This window comes from Neovison vison, chromosome 2 (assembly GCF_020171115.1).
Source record: "Neovison vison isolate M4711 chromosome 2, ASM_NN_V1, whole genome shotgun sequence".
NCBI classification, from domain to species: domain Eukaryota; kingdom Metazoa; phylum Chordata; class Mammalia; order Carnivora; family Mustelidae; genus Neogale; species Neogale vison.
Genome location: NC_058092.1, coordinates 234,656,348 through 234,671,901, shown reverse-complemented (window position 1 = coordinate 234,671,901; position 15,554 = coordinate 234,656,348). Strand labels below are relative to the sequence as shown.

At 42.4% G+C, this 15,554-nt stretch overlaps 1 protein-coding gene across 1 annotated transcript in view; it reads left to right on the top strand.

The window, feature by feature from the left end:
- The first annotated feature begins 3,533 nt into the window (after nucleotides 1-3,533).
- Nucleotides 3,534-15,554, top strand: part of ADAM12 (ADAM metallopeptidase domain 12) — a 328,649-nt gene continuing 316,628 nt past the window's right edge. The window contains exon 1 of the mRNA XM_044236851.1: nucleotides 3,534-3,621. Coding sequence (XP_044092786.1) covers nucleotides 3,534-3,621 — 88 coding nt within the window. The remainder of the gene's footprint in view (nucleotides 3,622-15,554) is intronic.

Here is a 15,554-nt window from a genome sequence, read left to right as displayed (position 1 = left end):
GATGGGGCTGGAGGGAGATGGTCTAAATGATCTTCATGTCCCTTCTGATCCGGAGCACCCAAGAGCCCCTGATTCCCCCAAAGCATTCTTCTTCTTTGGGTGCCCTTGAAGTGAGTACTGAGAAACCTCATGAAGTGAGGCACGGATTCTGGAAGTGAGATCTGTGAAAAGAAAATGGAATCCATGTTATCAATGACTGAGTGGGTCAGTCATGAGTTTCAAGCCCCCCAAGAGATGGAATTAAAAAGATTTCCATGAATCTTCATCATGGGGCGGGCGATTGTGTTTGTTGACTTTTACAGCGAGCCTTGGGAACTGTGCTTGGATAGAGAAAAGCTGTTCCATGAGCCTGTGTCTGAAGCTCCATCAAGGGTCGAGCTGCAGGGAGGCTGACCCATTCCAGAAGTCAGGAGCGGCTACCTGTAAAATCCCAACTTAGGAAAGTCTGCCTCCATTTCTCATCGGCTTGTCCTCAAAGTGGCTTGATGGAAATGTGAGCAGGGCTGAGCAGTAAATGCCCTGATCATGAATGCCCAGGCTGTTCAGCAAAAATAGCCCACAGGAAACGGTATCGCAAAGGTCAATTCTTCTGGAAAGGAAGGGACAACAAGCCATCTATCTGAAATTTTAATGAGCAGATCCTGGCCTCTGACCCCATACCATGACCTAACAATCCAGTATTGAATGCCATGTTAGCTTCCATTTCCTGTGCACGAGGAGGCAGAGCTCCCGTCCAAAGGCCAACCATCTGCCGGACGGAAGATTGTCTCTGCCTGGCCGTCTGTTATGGTTGAGCATAAAGTCTTTATGGACAGACTGTCAGTCCTGACTCCTTGCTTCACAGAGATGGGGAGTTAAATGGTTGAGACACCAGGACTGTGGCTAGGATTTTCTTTCCTGCCTTATTTTTTCCCTCCTGCATTGGCTGTTTTCTTTCAGTCAAAAACAAACCAAGGACAATCTTGGGGTACATTTAATCCTTTGGAAAGAGCCTTGCAGCTTTCAGGTTAAAAAACAAACAAACAAACAAAAAAACTGGACTTCCATAGTCAAAAGTAACACCTGAATATAGAAGAGCAAAAAGAAATGGCTCATCAGAAGAGAAAGTAGGGAAAGCCCCCAGCCCAGTGTACAGCACATATGAGGTCCATTATAAGTAAAAAATTTGCCTAGTCAGAAAGATTCAAGAGGCCAGAAGCTAGACTCATCTCCAAACTAGTCTGTCCCACTGAGTTCAAAGGAAACAATTTTTTAATTCCTCTGCACAGTGTTGCTGAATGTTCTGGGAACCAAAGTATAAGAACCACTTGAGTACTTGTTGAGACTTCCCAGACCTTCCTAATAATAATGTCCGGTGCAAATACCAGGGGATTTGAATTCTTAACAAATGGCCGGGAATCCCGTGGGTTGGGGGCGGGGCACTGTATTAGCTTATTTAATGGTCTCTGCCATCTGGGAGGTTTGTCTTTTACTTTCACTTAACAGATGCTGAACCTGAAGCTTAGAAGTCAGGAGTTAAAGACACAGGCTGCGTTTGCTAAGATCTGGTGTGGGCTCTGACCTGTTCCTCTGCCCTGTGACCATGGGGCAGCCTCTTAACCTTTAGACACTGGTTTCCTCATCTGTATATTCAGGATTTTAAATGGAAATAATGCACTGGCTACATTACTTTAGCACAATACTGCGACCCTATGAAGTCCCATAGTAAATAATGTAGTAGGTAAGTAGCAACCCAGTGATTATTAAGTAGGTTCAGTAACCAATCACCCTGTTCAACAGGCCTGATTTACCAGTTCGTCCTACAAGACAGTTGTCCTACAAGTCCTGAAAGCAAAAGGCTCTTCTCTTTCGTTTGGTTTCCCAAGACCCTAACACAGCATTGCTAATTGTTGATTGAGGGAATGAATGAAGGAATGGAGAAAGGCCATGCAGAGGGGTGACGGGGTACACGGGGCCGGGTTTAAACTGGGGCTCACACCCAGACCTTGTTTCCGGATGGAGTGTTGGGGTGCTCTGGCCCAGAGAAGGTGGGGCCTTTGGCCAGTGCCTCTGGCTTTCAGGGCTTTTTGTTTTTAAACGCCCGTACTTCTGTGAGAGGGTTGTCGTGGTTCTTGAGAAGTTTGCAAAACCCCGGGAGGGGATGGGAGATAGAAAAGGTACTTTCCTGGACGTAGCAAAAGACGGTAATGGGAGTTTTCTCAAACACTGGTTAACTGGCCCGGGGAATGCGGGCTGTGTCAGGAATTGGTGAGAAGTCACAGGGCAGAATTCTGTGTTTGGTGGGTGTCGGCCACCGTCCTCAATACCCCCCGCTCCTTCAGTGACCCTAGCTGCGTCGCTGTCGATCCCCAGGGTCTTGGAGAGGGCGACAAGTCTGTTATCAAAACGGACATCATGGCTCTGCCAGGCTCTCTGGCGGGAAGGGCGGAAGCCGCCAGGAACCAGGACTCAACTAAGGCAAGGCCCCCGCGGAGTCTCCAGCCGCAGGGAAGGGCGCCTGGGAACCTGTATTTCCAACAGACGCACTCAGATGCTTCTCATGACCGGGAAAGTTGGGGAAACGACGCGGTACACCCTCTCCTGGGTCCCATGCCTTACGTACGTAGGGAAAGAAACGCGAGCCAAGCTAGCAACGTACACCCCAAAGCAGCACATTAAAGACGTCCTGCCGGCGAGTCCAGGCTTCTCTCTGAGGCCCGAGGTGTCCGTGTGGCGCGGAGGGCACAGGCCCGGGGACGCGCGCCCGGGCGCTGGACCGCCTTTCAGACCTGCTACCCGCGTTGCGCGGGCTCCGGGCGAGCCGGGGAGCGAGCAGCCGAGTCATCATTTCCAGCCCCAGCCTGGAAAGCTGGACCGTGCAGCCGCGTGTGCTCTTGGCAGCCGGACGCCCGGGGCCCCGCGGCCACATCATCCCGGGGCGGGGATGTGTGCGCTCCGGGCGCCCGCGCCGCCACCGAGCCACGTCTGTGCCGCCGGGGCGCGCGGCCGGCGAGGCGCCCGGCACCGAGCCGCCCCCCTCACCCCTACCCCCCTCACCCCACCACCCCCGGGAGTGGGCGAGCGCCGGCTCTGGGCGGGACCCTGGCGGGGGCCCCCCGAGCGGTCTCTAGGACCCGCGGGACGCCGCCGGCGGGCGGGGGTGCGGGGGAGACGATAATTTGTTCCGTGGTAATGAGAACGGGGACTGCTGGCCGTGGATCCATTTCACAGGCCTGCCTTCTCTCACTAACGATCTCCCTCGTCCCCGGGCCAGCTCGGACAGTTCGCTCTTTTACTGCAACGGTCAAGGCTGGCTCGTGCCAGCGCCGCGCGCGCGCGCACACACGCACACACCGGGGGAAAACTTTTTCAAAAAAATGAAAGCCTAGACTCGCTCCTCGGAGGCGCGGGCGCTGCGCGAGGGCTCCGGGGCTGACTCCCCGCGGCAGGAAGTCCCTCGGGTCGCGCCGCCCGGCCCCCGCTCGGCGCCCGCGTGGGATGGTGCAGCGCTCGCCGCCCGGCCCCGAGAGCTGCTGCACCGAAGGCCCGCGACCATGGCAGCGCGCCCCCCGCCCGCGCCCCCCGCCCGCGCCCTCCTGCTCGCCCTGGCCGGGGCTCTGCTGTCGCCCCCCGCGGCCCGAGGTAAGTCGCCGAGCCCCGGCAGCTCCCCCGCCGGACCCTGGCCCTCCTCTCCCGCCCGCAGCCCGGGGCCGTCCGCGGGCTGGGGGTCGTCCCCCGGGGGCACCTCGCGCCGCAGGGGGTAGTGCGGGGGGACGCCGAGCGGCGGGGCGGCGCGCGGGGTCCATCTAGGGGAGCCCCTCCTCCCTAAGGTGCTAATTCCCGGGGGGGGGGGGTGGGGAGGAGAGGAGGAAACGCTTGGCTCGGGGCCCGCAAGACGCGGGCGCGTAGCCCGGACGGCACAGCCTCGGGTCCCCTCCCCTCTCGGGTGTCCTTCGCCAAGGTGTCCAAGCCTTGACAGTTACAAGTGTGCGTCGGGTCCTCTTCCTGACACCCTCCTTAGCGAATCCACTCCCCACTTCCCCAGTCCTGGGGCAGCCCTCCAGAAAGTTTCTTTTCCACCCCGCCTCCCCCACGGACTTGAAGGAGGCCCCGTAACCACACAGGTGAGCCGTCCGCTCCTGCACAGGTGCGCCTGCTGCGTTCCCCAGCGGTCTCCATTTTTTGAAAAAATTGACTCTTCACCTACTTCTTTAGTTTTCTTCCCCACTTTTTTTTTTTTTCTATTCCGGATCGCTCCCTCGTTGTGTGTGGCGGCCAAGCTTGAGCAGAATTTTTCCGCCTCCCGCCACTTCGTCGTTTCTCGGCTATAAATAATCCTTAAATCAACCTGTGTAAAGTGACAACTCATTTCTAAGTTAAACTGAAATGTAGGTATTATAGCTGTTTTATGGATCTAGATTTCCTCGAGTCGTATCCCCTTCAAATTGGGCACCTGTGGAGCTTTTGTTTTTTGCATAATGAGGACTCACCCAGCAGGTGCCTTTTTAAAAATTCAGAAGCTTCCCCAGGACGCCGTCAACGCGGTCTTTCTGCCGCTAGAGGCGCTGTCAGCCTACCAATGAATGGCTTGCCTTGGCCTCCAACTCTAAATTTCTATGGTTCTCTGTAACAGGCATTTATTTTTCAACAACTGGCCTCAATCATGAGCCGTTACCACTTTATGGTACGTTTTATTTTGCAATTGCCACTGCTACCCTCCACCCCCACCACGTCTACTGTAATGTGGCTAAAACCCAGCTCTTGTTAAAATCCACACAGCAATGAAGACCAATTGGGGAATTAATGATTAAATAAAAGCATCGCACAAAGCAGTGAAAAACAATGGGGAAGCCAAGAAAGAATACTGCTGACTGTTGAAAGACCTGCGTTGATAGTAGTCAAAAAAAATAGTAGGTCAAAAGTGTTTTTGAAAGACTTTTGTACAAATTGGTCTTTTTGAATGTTTATTGAGAAGGAACTTTTTAAAACTCAATCTCAAAGTGTGCCTGAGGTGGTCCTTAACTTGGTATATGCTCTATACGCATAGAAGTCCATTGAGCATGGAGAATATTAATTCTTTGTTTTATAAGAAAACGTTTAGTAAATCAAGTTAATGGAAATTATTCTTGGAGTAGGGGACTTTTGGTGGAGAGAGATTTTCCTAGGGGTAGATCTGGCTCCAACAGAAAACCAGTTAGACCTAAACATTTTGTATGGGGATAGGTTGTGATATCCCAGCTTTCACTGCTTGTTTATCTTTGGATTCTCAGTATTAGTTCTTAAACCAATCAGTGCCCCAAATCATAGCATTGAAGTTGCTTAAAAATCCAAGCGTATGATAAAACGTGTCTTTGTGTTGGCAAGAGAAAAGGAGGAATTAATACTTGTTGAAGGCAGAGTATATCCTGGGGTTTTCTCCCTGTGTTTTACCCCTCTGACCCAAAATGGTTGCCTACTTGCTACCTAACGGGTCCAAAACAGCACCCTAGACACCAACCCCTCTATTCTTCAGTCCTTCCTCCTCCAGTCTTCCCAACTCAGTAATAACACCCTCTGTCTCTCCAGATGTCTCATGCTAACATAGAAAGTCATCCCTTTCTCTCTAAACACCACCAGCCTCCAAGATGTATTCCCATCTGCCCTCTTCCCACCATTTTGAAGTATGCCTTCCCCAACCTAGCCCTCCTTTTTAATTTATTTTTCTCTCTTCCCAAGAAGCTTGATATCCCTGCTAGAGTAGCCTCCTAACCGGCCCACTGGCTGTCCTCCCTGCCCCTGCACACTGTATTCTTCCCAATACTACAGCCAAAGTCATCATTTTCAATCATGAGTTGGATCATGCTGGTTTCCTGTTTAAAACTCTCCAGTGGCTTTCTATGGCTCTTAGGAAAGAAAATTCAAACTTCTGGATAACTTAATCCCTGTTTTCTTCTATGATCTCCTTTCTTACCATTCCCCCACTTGCTCATTCTACTTCAGCCACACTGGCCTCTCTTCTCTCCAACTTTCCAGTATAGTGTTGCCATAATTTCTAAAAAACAATTCAACGTTTATACTACAAAGACTTTGCAAATATTGTTCACAGTCGAGCCACACAGTGTTCTATGATTCCATTTCATACCTCTTGCAACTTTTTGTTTTTCCTAGAGTTAATAATTGCTTTTATTTTTAAGCCCCCCCCCCCCTTTATTTCCTGTGTACCAATCTCTACCTTCCAGACTTTCTGGGAGAACTGTTAAATTCCTTTCAACATGATCAAACACATCAAGTAATCTATTCATTATTTATTAATATTTAGTGTTCTCTCTCCTGGAGCCTGTTATCCTTTTGTTCCAATATAAACTACTTACTTTTTAGGATACAGTAACAGCTGTGGTCTCAAGACTACCCTTATTACTTAGATACTTGCAATTCATTTTGCATCCTTCCTCTCCGGGATCACCTGTTTTCTGAGCACTGTAACTTTCTCTTTCTTACTTTAGTTCCTTATTTTTGTGGAGCACATTTCTAGTAACTTCCTGAGGAAGGGTGCATGGGAGGTAAAACCACTTGATAACTTGCTAGGAATATTCAGCAGCAAATAACAGAAAACCTGACTACAGATTTTTTTTTTTCTTTATCTTTATACGACCTGCAGTTGTGAAATAAGCCATGTAGTAGCTGGTGTAGTGGGTCCATGAGACCATCAGGGACCCAGGATTTTACTTTTGTTTGTAACTGGGATCTTTACATGTTGGCTTTTGCCTTTATGTTTCTGGCCCCTGGTCTCATGACATCTGCTCTACCTTTTAGCTTTGTAACTGAATTCTAGGCATAATAGGGCAGAAAAGGTGAAAAGCAGGACAGCCAAATCTCTTTTAGGAGGAGAATATGATTACTTCCAGAAACCTTTGTAGCAGATTTTCTGTTAATCAGCCTGAGACACGGGGCCACTGCTAACTGCATGGGAAAATAGAAAAGTACATATTTTTAGCTGTGCACATTGGTATTTTAAACAAAACAGATTCTGTAAGGAAGGTCAGAATGTGTGCCTGCCAGACATTGTGTAAAAATCTGGGTATATGTTCCACGCTTGACTGCTAGTTTGTTTAGGTATAAAATCCCAAGGCAGAAGTCCCATTTCCTCAGGGTTTGATAAGATATTCCTTTACTGTCTGTGTGCCCCTTGCTGCTTGAGAACTCTATAGCACTCTGTCAGTCCTTTAAATGTAGACTATTTTTCCCCCCATGGAAGCTATTATCATATTTTTACCCCTAGTATTTTTACATGTCATGATGATTCACTTTAAGTTCTTATCAGTTATCATGGTGGGAACTCTATGGCCCTTTCAGTTTGAAAATTCATGCTGTGGAATTCTAGTCCATTTTCTTGTAGTATTTCTTCAGTTATTTCTTCCTTCCTGTTTTTTGTCATGCTTTCTATGAAACTGCTATCAGCTGAATGTCTGTCCCACTCTCCTGGAGACATTCTCTAACCTCCTTATTTATTTTTCATCTCTGCATTTTTGTTCTATTTTCTGGGAGAGTTTAGTTTCATTTTCCAACCTTGCTATTGAGTTATTCATTTCTACCAGACAGTTAACTTCCAGATGTTTTCTGTTCTACGAATGTTCCCTTTCTTTTTTTTTTTTTGTACTGTTCTGTTGTTTTTATTTTTGTGTGTGTAAAAAATATAAGATATTGATGAACTCTTAGAGTATTTTAATTATTTTTTGAGCATTTTTTGTTCACTTCATGTTCATCATTAGCCCTGAGATTCTTCCCTACTCCCATTTGTTATAATCTTTGAATTTTGGTTGTTTATGTTTAATAATGAGACACTAAGAGGCAGATTGAAAGGTCTGTGTGCTTTCAAAGCACCACTCTGTTGTGGGGACCTTCATAATCACTAACCGTATCCTCTTTCTTAGGCTGCTCCATTTTCCCAGAGGAGAACTGTGCATCCTCTTGCTGAGGAGATTGAAGCCTGACTAGATGGTCTGTGAGCTGAGCAGAGGGGAAAAGGGTTATAGTGGATGTCTCACTCTGAAGTGTGCTTTGCTTTTTCTTTTTGTTTGTTTTGTTTTAATTCATCCTTTTGTTTTTAATTTGGCACCTTGCTTCCCCTCCCTCCCTCAGCTAAGCCTGAGGTCCTTGAGCATGGAACTTCTCTGCTTCAGTGTCTCCAGAAAATACATCTCCTCATCTGTCAGAGAGGAAGGGGTCATCGCCTCACCATGGTGTCTTTGCAAGGGATCTAGGGCTCCTAACTTCTTGGATGATATTTCAGCTCAGTCTCTATTAGCAGTCAAAGGTGCTCATGTCTCCTGTTCCCAAGCACTTTCATATTCTGCTCATCTATCTCCCATTCTCGATAGCTTCCCTCCTCTCCAAGCAGCAGGGTTCCAGCCCTTTCTTCTCCACTAAGTAAGGAACCACTCATCTATCCTCCTTCATCTTGGAAAGCTTGTGTTCTCCCTTACCTGTTATTTTCTCTCCAATGTATTGTTTTAAAAATTATTGTTATTATTCCTGTTGTGGGGTTTCAAGAGGGAGTGCAGGTAAACACCTGTGGGTCTGCCATGTCTGTTAAGTCAGCCTGTGCTTCTGGGCTTACCACTCCCTACATAGAGACATGCTTTCTTTCTCTTAATTGTCATTTGGCTCTTTCTGTTCCTTCCTTGTGGAAACAAAAATTACATCAATTTTTAAATGTTCTAAAACTTTCTTTTAAAATCTACAAATGCCAGAAGTCAATATATACCTAATTAGATATATGTTGGAGCTGTGGAAACTGTGAAGAATTTTTTTTTAAAGCAATGCAGCTGCATCATGTAAAGATGCTAACCATCTTTCTTCCTGGTATAGATGACACCTTAATGAACTCACTACAATTGAAAAAAAAATTTTTTTGTTTTGTTTTGTTTTGTGTTCCAAGAGCCTTTTAAAGCCAAACTGTTCCTGTGGTATCTATGATTTATAAAGACAGGTGTGAGAAACATTTTCAGATGTTTCTTGTATACCAAATGGCCAGCCCCGTAGCCCTTTGGCTATGTACCCACTGAGATCTGTATTAAACAACTCTGCGGTATGTACAATTCTTTAATTATCAGCTCCCTGGGATTGAGAAAGTGAAGTTGATATGATCTAGACAGAATGTTTCAAGAAATAGTTTCTATGCATTTCAAGTAGCTTTTTCTTTATGTGTCTGTTTAGTATTTTATTAAACCCAAAGTGTTTATACCGGCACAGACTTACTTAAAAAGGCATTTACTGCGTGTGTTGGCGCCAGGGGCAGTTCTAAGCTCTTTGCTCCCACCATCTCATGAGAGTCTTGCAGCAGGTCATGCTATTACCCTCGATCTACAGAGGAGGAAACCATGGCGGCAGATGGTGAGTATCTGCTAAGTTGCCAATGCAGGGCAGTGTTGGGGCTGTCTCATGATGGAGACTAGGTCTTAACCTAGCCTCGGGGAACATTTTGTAGTCCATGTGCTCTGCACTCTGTCTTTGCCATAATTTATAACATCAAGAGCAATGAGATTATAATTGAGCTTAGTTTTAAGCAGAATGGCAGTGCAGTTCAAATAGGCTTTATTTGCCAATTGAAATGTGCCCATTGAAAGTCATGCTGTCTGACGGGCTGCCATTTCAGTCTTCGTACTTCTTCCAGCTCATTTTTCCTTCTGCATCCTTGTGTGTTAATGCCCAATATACCTTGCCTCCAACTGACAGATAGGATGGAGAACCTGAATAACTCAGCATCATATTGACATTTTTTATCTTTTAAGATTTTATGTCCTCCCAAGTCTATATTAAGAGCTTAGCTTCTAGATAAGTGCTTAAAAAATTGAGCAGTCTCATCTGCTACCTATCTCTAATCAATATTCAGTATTTTTTGTATTTAAATATTATGTGAACGGTACCCTACTGTATACAATTGCCTTCTGCAACTTTCTGTTTTTAAATCAGTATTTTTAAAGTCTTGTTCATGGTCATACATGTGCTTTCTTCATTCCTTTTAATTGAATGAGCCATACATTGTGCATTACTATTGATAAATCTGTTTTCTCCAACTTCTGATACTGCAGTGGAGCAGGGATACTTCCACTTGTCTCCTTAATACAGGCACGAGTTCTAGGGAATCTATTACAAATGAATTGGGCAGTATGTGCAATTTTCCACTTTTACGTGTTTTGCTCCATTATTTTCTAAATTGGTTGTACCAATTGACATGCCTCCTTGTTAGAAAGTTCTCGTTACCTTTCTACAAATACCTGGCAGTTTCAGACTTTTAAATGTTGACAAGCTGGATGTGAACTATTTCATTATTTTTATTGTCAATATCCTGATTGCTAGAGACTCTGACTCTTTTTGTGTGTCCATATTGTTTTTTGTGTTTCTTCTTTGAGTTATTTAGTCTTATCATTTGCTCACTTTTCTAAGTCTGGTTGAATATTTTTCTCTTTCCTAAGCTCCAATAGAGATTTTAAAATAATTTCTTCTAGGGGCACCTGAGTGGCTCAATCAGTTAAGTGCCAGACTCTTGATTTCAGCTCAGGTCTCAGTCTCAGCGTTGGGAGTTTGTGCCCCACCTTGGGTTCCATGCTGGGTATGGAGCCTACTTAAAAGAAGAAGAAGGAGAAGGAGAAGGAGAAAGAGAAGGAGAAGAAGAATTATTTATTTTAAATTTTAACTTTTCAGTGTTCACTTTTAGTATAACTAGACTTTATTTTTTTATTTGTCATATGAAGTCAGCATCTATTTTTTTCACATATTGGTAGGAAACTAATCATCTGGGTTAAAATTTGTTGACTCCTTTCACCCTTCTGATCAATACCAAGTATAGACAGATATGCTTCTGGGTTCCTTGTTCTGTTGAACATTTATTTATCCTATTTCCAGCATCCTCCTGTGTTCAGGCTCCTATAAACTTTGTAATCAGCCCTAAGTATTTAGATTGGTTGGCACATAGTGGTGTAGAGGGCAGACACTGAGGTCAGCTTGTCAGTGTTTACATATCAGTTCTGCCACCCAGTTAATGGATACGTGAACTTGGGAAGGTGGTCAGTATCCTATGTAGTCAGGAATTTCCCGGTTTTAGCACATTGAATCCCATGTTGCAGGAAACCCTTGGTACTGGGCAAACCATGAAGATTGATCATTCTAAACCTTGCACAAATCATACAAGTTTTTTCCCCCAGTTTCTCCTTCCTTGAAATGGTGACAATAAAGTATCTGCCCCCACAGGGGTGCAAGGAGGAGTAAATGAGATAATGCATGGAAAGTGTTGGACAGCTCATACTAAATGCTCAAAGAACATTAATTTCCCCTCTTACTCTTCCAACTCTACTTTAAAGTTCTCTGGACTATTCTTGAAACATTAATATTTTATATGAACTTTAGAATAACATTAATATTTTATATGAACTTTAGAATAATCCTGATAATTTCTGCAAGATACCCTCTGGGGACTTATAGATTAATTTGAGGGAGAATTGACTAACTCACGACATCGAAGCTTTGCTTCATGAATATGGGCATTTTTTTTTTTAAAGATTTTTATTTATTTATTTGTCAGAGGAAGAGAGAGCACATGAACACAAGCAGGGGGAGTAGCAGCCAGAGGGAGAAGCAGGCTCCCTGAGCAAGGAGCCTAATGCAGGACTTGATCCCAGGACCCTGGGACTGTGACCTGAGCCAAAGGCTGATGCTTAACCAACTGAGCCACCCAGGCATCCCTGGTCACTTCCTTATTCATTGTTTTTTAATGTTATTCAATAAATTTTAAATCATTTTCTCCTTTAAGCTCCTGCACATCTCTGTAAGATATATTTTGAGATATCCTAGATGCCTAATAGATTTGTTATTCTGAATGTTAACATTGTTTTTATTTTTAGGTTTTCACTTTTTAGTATGGAAAATTTAAAACACATACAAATGTAGACAGACTGGTGATGAACACACGTGTCTATTTCTCAGCTTCTACAAATACGAGCTTATGGCTATTCTTGTTTTATTTGTGGAATTATGTCTTTTTTTAAAAAGGTTGTCATAGATGTTTTCTATTCAGTGTAAATAAATATTACTGATTTTTGTGCTTTGCTTTTGATTTCAGTAAATTTGCTTTTTATTCTGATAGTTTGTAAATTGATTTCATATAAATTCTAAAAGAATTACCACCAGAAAACAATAGTAAATTCTGTTTCTTTTCTTTACAGTTCTTATTCATTCTATCCCTCTTATTTTTCTTCTTTCATTGGTTAGCCCCTTCATTACAGTGATAAACAAAAATGGTGACTGAAGTGTCCCTGGGTTTTTTTCTTCAACTTCAGTGAGAATAACTAGCTTTTCACAATTATGGTGGTCATTGTAAAATTTTGTTAGATATGTTTTATCATGTTAAGAACATTTCCCTGTATTGCTGGCTTACTATAATGTTTTCTTTTTAACATATATATATGGTTGTTTAATTTTTTTAAGCTTTTCCTAAACATTTTTGGATAGAACACTTTTTCATGTGTTGTTGTTTTCCCCCTCTTTCTTCTGTTATTAGTGTAATGTATTGCGTTAATAGATTTTATATTGTTAAACCATCCTTGAATGGTTAGGATAAATCCTCCGTGACTTGGGTGCATTTTTAAAATATAATGTTGAATTCCACTTATTAATTTTATTTATACTTTAGCCACTCTAGGGCAATGCTCATGACCAATTTAGACTCTAATTTTCCTTTCTCTAAATGTCTGTTTTATTTTCATTTCAGAGCTTTACTCTTAGCCTCAGAAAGGGAGCTAGGGTGCTGCTTCTTTTTTGATTCCTAGGACAGCTGTAGGTATATGAGGTGATTTTTTGCTTAATAGATGCTGGCACTTCATACCAGGGTGTGGTGCTTTTTCATGAGAAATTTGAGTTGACTTCTTTTGTAGATCTCTTTTGTTTTGTTTTCCATTTCATGAAATCCTTGTCCTTTTCTTCTACTTTCTTGGAGTTTATACTGTTCTGTTTCTTACTTCTATTACAAGCTTAGCTCTTCCACCTTCAGGCATCCTCTAATGTTATAGTCACAAAGGGTGAAAGCACCCTCTCTGATTACTCCTTTCACTGTTGCACACATTTTGCTTCCAGTTTTGTGTTATCATTCCATCCAAAATAGTCTGTCATTTGTATTACGGGGTTTTGTTTTTGTGTCTTTTTTTTTTATTTGAAGATTTTATTTATTCATTTGGAGTGAGAGCTCATGCGAACATGAGCAGGGGGTGAGAGGAGAAGCAAAGGGAGAAGCAGACTCTCTGCTGAGCAGGGGGCCTGACATGGGGCTAGATCCCAGGACCCTGGGATCATGACCTCAGCCAAACGCAGATGCTTAACCATCTGAACCATCCAGGTGCCCCTGTGTCTGTTTTTTATTACTAAATTATTTAGATATATGTTTTGATTGGTCTATGTGTGTTTTGCCTTTCAAATGCTGGAGGAAGGGTAGTTTCTTTGCTATTGGTATCTGATTTTATTGCACTTATGTCAGAAAAAGTCATCTGTGTCCTATTTACTCTCATCCATTTAAGGTTTTCTTTATGAGCTCATGTATGGTTAATTTTTGTAAAAATTACATATGTGTTTGAAAATAATGTATTTAATGTATTGGGTATAGGGTTCTAGATATGTAAATTAGGTTAGCTTATTAGCTGATGTCACATCATATTATGACAAATAGTTTTTGTTCAGTATTTCTGCTTCTAAGAGAGGTTTTAATAATCTAATGGAGTCATGGGTTTTCTATTTCTCCTTGTAATTCTGTCAGTTTTTGCATTATGCATTTTGAGGTTAGTTGGTTGCATCCATTCAACTGTGTACAGCTTCAGATTTGTCTAAGATAATTTGCTATATACCACATTATGTACTCCAAATTACTATATCCATTTTCTTTTGGCTAGAGTTTTTCTGGTGTATTTTTTCCTATCTTTTTACTTTAAAATTTTTCATGTTGTATTTTACAAGTGTCCATCATAAAGAAAATACCCCTGGATTTTTAAAACTTTGTAATTGCTGCCTATTAACCAACTAATTTTACCCATTTACATTTATTGTGACTTTTGAAAATTTTGAACGCTATTTATTTTTGATATTTTTAGATACTTTTAATTTTCTGTTTCCTATTATATTACTGAAGGAGTATTTACACCTACTTCTGTCCAATTCTATTAATTTGGAGGTTATATATTGCATTTCCACAGTTTTAGTAGTATTGCTAAATTTTTAACATTTGCACCTCAGGCACCAAAGTATAAAGGTGGTCAGTAACTCTGGCCTCCTCTCAAACTGTACTACAGGCTAAGAATGCTTAATGCCTTTCATCTCTTCTCTAACTGACTGTTGTTATCTAGTATTTTATTCTATCATTTTGAAACACATTATCAAAAAATGTCACGGGTCGGTGGTAGGCTTTTTTTTTTAAAGATTTTATTTACTCATTTGACAAAGAAAGAAAGAAAAGGGAGGCAAGCAGCAAGTGAATAGACTCCCTGCTGAACATGTAGCTTGATGAGGGACTTGATCCCAGAACCCTGGGGTTGTGACCTGAATGGAAGGCAGATGCTTAACTGACTGAGCCATGTGGGAGCCCCTGTTTTTGTTTATTATGGTCCTGGATTATTCAGATTGTTCCAGTGTAACCAGTTCCTCTCTTCCATCATGGTTTCTTACAAACTACTTCTGCCTCCTGGATTTAGTTTGCTTCCTTTCAAAGTGGTCTTTCATTGAAAATCTATAAGTAACAATCTATGAGTAACAGATCTCTGCATTTGCCTGAAAAACGTTTGTTTTCCCTTTCTCGTGAATGTTATGTTACCTGTGTATAAAATTCCAGGCTGATGGTTATTGTTGCCTAGCAGATATTATGTATTGTATCCTGGTCTCTGCTTTTACTTTTGAGGAGCCTTTAGTTTAACAATGATTCCTTTGCACTAAATCTGCCTTTTTCTCTGGTTGCTCTTAAGATTGTTATTTGTTTGTTTGTTACGTGGTTCTGAAGTTTTTTTATCATGTTTTTTGATATGGATTTATTTTTAATTTGTGTATTTCTGCTCTTGACATGTGTCTTGACTCCAATTATTAAAAACTCTCCATCATCATCTCTTCAGTTACTGTCTTGTCTTTATTTTCTCCATTACTTTCTTTGGACTTTTATTATATGTAACAAGACTTTATCACTTAGTCATACTGCTTTTAATTTCTCTTTGTTCCTATCACTCTGCTTTATACTCTGGGTCGTATCTCTAGGCCTAAAGCTCATTGCCTAATTCTCTTCCAAGAAATGTCATATTGCTGTTTAAACTGTCTGTGGACTTACTCTGCCTTTCCAATGTCTTTTACTTTTCATTTATAGGAGCTTTATTTTTTATTTATATATATATATATATATATAATCCATATATATATTCACACACACACATATATATATACTTATATGTATTTTATATATATATACACACATATGTATGCAAATATATGTATACCTCTTAGATTATTCTATTATTTCTATTTCTTAGGGTGCTGAGTCTGTATAGTTATGGGTTATCCCTTCTTGCAATTTTGAA